Source organism: Leishmania braziliensis, chromosome 31 (assembly GCF_000002845.2).
Source record: "Leishmania braziliensis MHOM/BR/75/M2904 complete genome, chromosome 31".
In the NCBI taxonomy this organism is placed as follows: Eukaryota; Euglenozoa; class Kinetoplastea; order Trypanosomatida; family Trypanosomatidae; genus Leishmania; species Leishmania braziliensis.
Genome location: NC_009323.2, coordinates 922,269 through 925,852, shown reverse-complemented (window position 1 = coordinate 925,852; position 3,584 = coordinate 922,269). Strand labels below are relative to the sequence as shown.

Here is a 3,584-nt window from a genome sequence, read left to right as displayed (position 1 = left end):
GGCGATTACCTCCATGCACCTCTGTGGGCACGTGTAAGAATGGGTCCGTGAGCCTCTCTCTCGCTGAGGCAAGCCCATTTACTCTTCACTTCTCTGTTTGGTTTGCTGTGGCCGAGGATCCCCCTCTCCTCAGCATGTGTAGGGGCACACGCACGCGCCGACGCTGGAATTTAAAACTCTGAATGGTAAAAGAGGTTAGAGTTGTAGCACATCCCTTTCTCGCCGCTCGCCTGCTGTCCTCTTCGTGAGGCGGCTGTTCGTGTTGAGACAGGGATGGATTGGGGGGCTCTTGCTGCTCTATGTGTGTGTGTGCCCTCTGCCTTGGCTTGATCAACCCTACAAGCGCCCCTGGGACGCCGGTACGGCCCAGGGTGATGAACCGCGATCCTTCAGAACTGTGTCAGCACTTGTCGTGTTCCTGTGCGGGACTCTCCCCTGACCCTGAAGGTCGTCTTCTGCCTAGGTGGAGGAATGTTGAGGTTACGCGAAGAGCCTCGACTCTCCCTTCTCCGTGTAGAACTCCTAGTATAGGAGCGATACGGTGCGACCAAAGGGCTTGCAGAGCGAAGTTCTCTTCGGTGCTCTTCTCCAGTAGCCACTGCAGTACACCTGAACCACTTTCTGTTTCCTCGCAGCACGTCTTGCACGAGGGGGATCGTGGCAGTTGTGGGTATTGGCTTTCGTCTCCCAGAGGCCGTTCGTAGCTTTGGAAGCCCCTGAAGCATATTTCTTTCTCCTCCACAAGGAGGTGGGAGGTGTTGCCATGGCGGCGGAGCTCTCTGCTTGGCCAGCCAACCGACACCACGCTCTCTCACCAAACCGCCAGTAACAAAAGGCTGCTGCTTTACCTCGCCGCCGTTCATTATATGCCGGCTCACGTCCGCCTCTCCCCTCTCCTCCCCTCCTACCATCCTTCATTGCCTTCCATTTTATGTCTCCCGTTTCTTCCGTGGAAATCATCACACCTCGTCAGCGCACACACGCACATATACTCTCATCTACGCTGCGCTGTTGTGCCCGCGCCAGTCTGACACACACTCCGCTAACTGAGCCTCCCAATTATTCCCTTCACCCATCAACCTACATCCACTTCACTGCTCGTGTTGGAACCCACGAATAAGCCTCTGCCAAGTACACAGACCCTATCCAGCAAACCGCCCAGGAAGGCAGGCAGGTGCCACAAGGCATTGGGTACTACTCGTACACATGGAACCGCATTGCCTTCATCCGCCCAGAGGTGCGAGTGCACAGAAGAGGCCTCGCCGTGACACACTTCCACCCCGAAACCCCGTAAAGACAAGGACTCGCTGCCATCTCGCGATGATGAAGAGCCTCCTCCTGCGCATCGACGTCTCCTGGTCTGTCGCCTACCTCCTCTTGCTCCTCTGTGTCGCTGTGCCCGTCCTCGTCGTAACCCAGGTCTACGTCACGCGCATGCTGCTCAGCTCGTGGCACGCCGTGCACAACGCCCGCGTGTACTACATCACGGAGCGCATCTCCATCAGCACTGCAAGCGTGCGCGACATCGCCAATGGCTTCATGGCACTCAATATACCGGGGAGGTATAAAGGCAGCGACAGCCGCCTCCTCCAGCGCCTCTGCTCCTCACTCGACCACTACGACAAAATGGCGCGCTTTCGAGCACTCTCGTTGGTGTCTCTGACGGACGAGAACGTCACGAGCTGCGTCCATGGCATTCCCATCATGGACTCCATCCATACCCTCACCGGCTACTTCGCACGCGACCACATTATCAACGGCAGCTACCTCATCGATAACGAGACGTACGACTTCGTGCAACCGCTGCAGATAGTGGAGGAGTGGCCAGAGTCGGCACGCAACATCTCCGCCCTCATGAAGACAACCTACAGCAGCAAGCCCATCTTTGAGCTGCTGCCTGCCTACCTGAATGGAACTATGGACTCCATCGACCCGCGCCACCACTGGATCTTCCCTTCAGCCACGCCGCACCTCCTCTGCTATGTACTCCCGCTCGGCTACATCGTCCGCGGTCACGCAAACATCAGCAGCGTGCACTACACCGACTTCACGCAGGTGCAGCTCGACGGTTCTCGCATGCTGATGGACTACAACTTCGTGGAGGCGCCGGGGTTCGTAATGGCAACCTTCATCCACCAGAGCCTCGCCGACGACGACCCGCTCGTGCTGTCTAACAGCTGGGGTCAACCCTCCGTCAGTAACGACAGCGTTTACTCCATTTTTGGCACCGCGCCAGTCACGTACCTCAAAGTGAGCAGCATCAGCGACCCACTCATGCGCGCTGCACTCAAGTACGTCGACCTCGCAGCACTGCAGCTGCAGGGTTACAGGCGCACCGTCGACTTCGAGTACTCTGGCGCTGCCGCTGTCGTCACAGCACACTCGTACACCACCGGACAGGGCCTCGTTGTTCCGATAGTTCTCGCCAGCAGCCATGCTGCCATCACGGCACCGTACCTTCGACTCAGGCGCATCTTGAATGCCATCGTAGCTGTCGTGATCCTCTTGCTCACTGTGGCCTTCTTCGGCATTGCGCGCCGTCTCATCTCACAGCCGCTTCGGCGCATGACAGCGTTCATCTTGACGAGTCTGCGCGCTGGTCGGCGTGCGGTCTTCTACACAAACAGATACACAGTTCTACAGTTGACGGAGGTGCACGCGCTCATCCAGGCACACAAGGCCGCGATGAAGCAGCTGCGCGAGATCTACGCCTTCGTTCCTGACGAACTACGTGTAGGCGACAGTACGCGGCGCATCAACAGCAGCGTATCCAATACGGCGTCCTCCACCGATATCCCAACCAGCCGCAAAGCCACGAAGTTGGGAAGTCGCTCTCTCGTCACTCACCTCTCCACCGCCGTGTTCCTCAACATTCGATCCCCAGCACCGCGCGCGGGCAGTCAGCCAGTCGCCCCGATCACCGCACTACCGCCGCCCCCGTCAGCCGAGCACGCCAATAAAACGTCCCGCCCTCCCCAGAGCTTGGTGACTGCAGTAGAGAACGCAGCACAGGCAGCCAACACCGCCAACAGCGGCCCCTTCCCCACACCGGCCGCACTCACCGCATTCCTCACCGCCGTGCAGGAGCTGTGCCGCACGCACCACGGCACGCTGCATCGCGTCTGCCCCGACGCGTGCGTGCTGCACTTCCACAGCGCCGTGCGCGCACACCTGCCGCGTGGACAGGGAGCAGCGAGTCCGGCGGCTGCGCCCACCATGAGGCACGGCGTCCCCGCCGCACAGCCGGCACCGCAGCCGCAGGCCCTCGCGCCGCCGGAGGAGACGTGGCGCCACGCCGCGCAGGACGCACGCCGCGCCGCTGCCTTCGCGCTGGACCTGGTGAGCTGGGTGGACGCACAGGGCGGCAGCGGCGCCAGTGCGCGGGGCGGTGGTGCGTCGCCCATGCCGGACGTGCACGCGCTGCTGGACACGAGCCTGTTCACGTGCGGGCAGTACTGCCCCGCCGGCAGCGAGCAGACGCTGCAGGTGGCGCTTGGCCGCGACGTGCAGCGCGCGCTGGGCCGCGTGCCGCAGCGCATCGGCGTGCGCGTGGCCGTGACGGAGGAGACAGAGACACTGCTGCG

At 61.0% G+C, this 3,584-nt stretch overlaps 1 protein-coding gene across 1 annotated transcript; it reads left to right on the top strand.

The window, feature by feature from the left end:
* Window positions 1-1,206: 1,206 nt before the first annotated feature.
* LBRM_31_2070 (hypothetical protein, unknown function) lies at window positions 1,207-3,584 on the top strand (the record flags this gene model as incomplete). The annotated part of the gene is made up of 1 exon (XM_001567153.2): window positions 1,207-3,584. A coding segment is annotated over one exon (2,378 nt), but the record flags the coding sequence as incomplete, so codon positions are not given.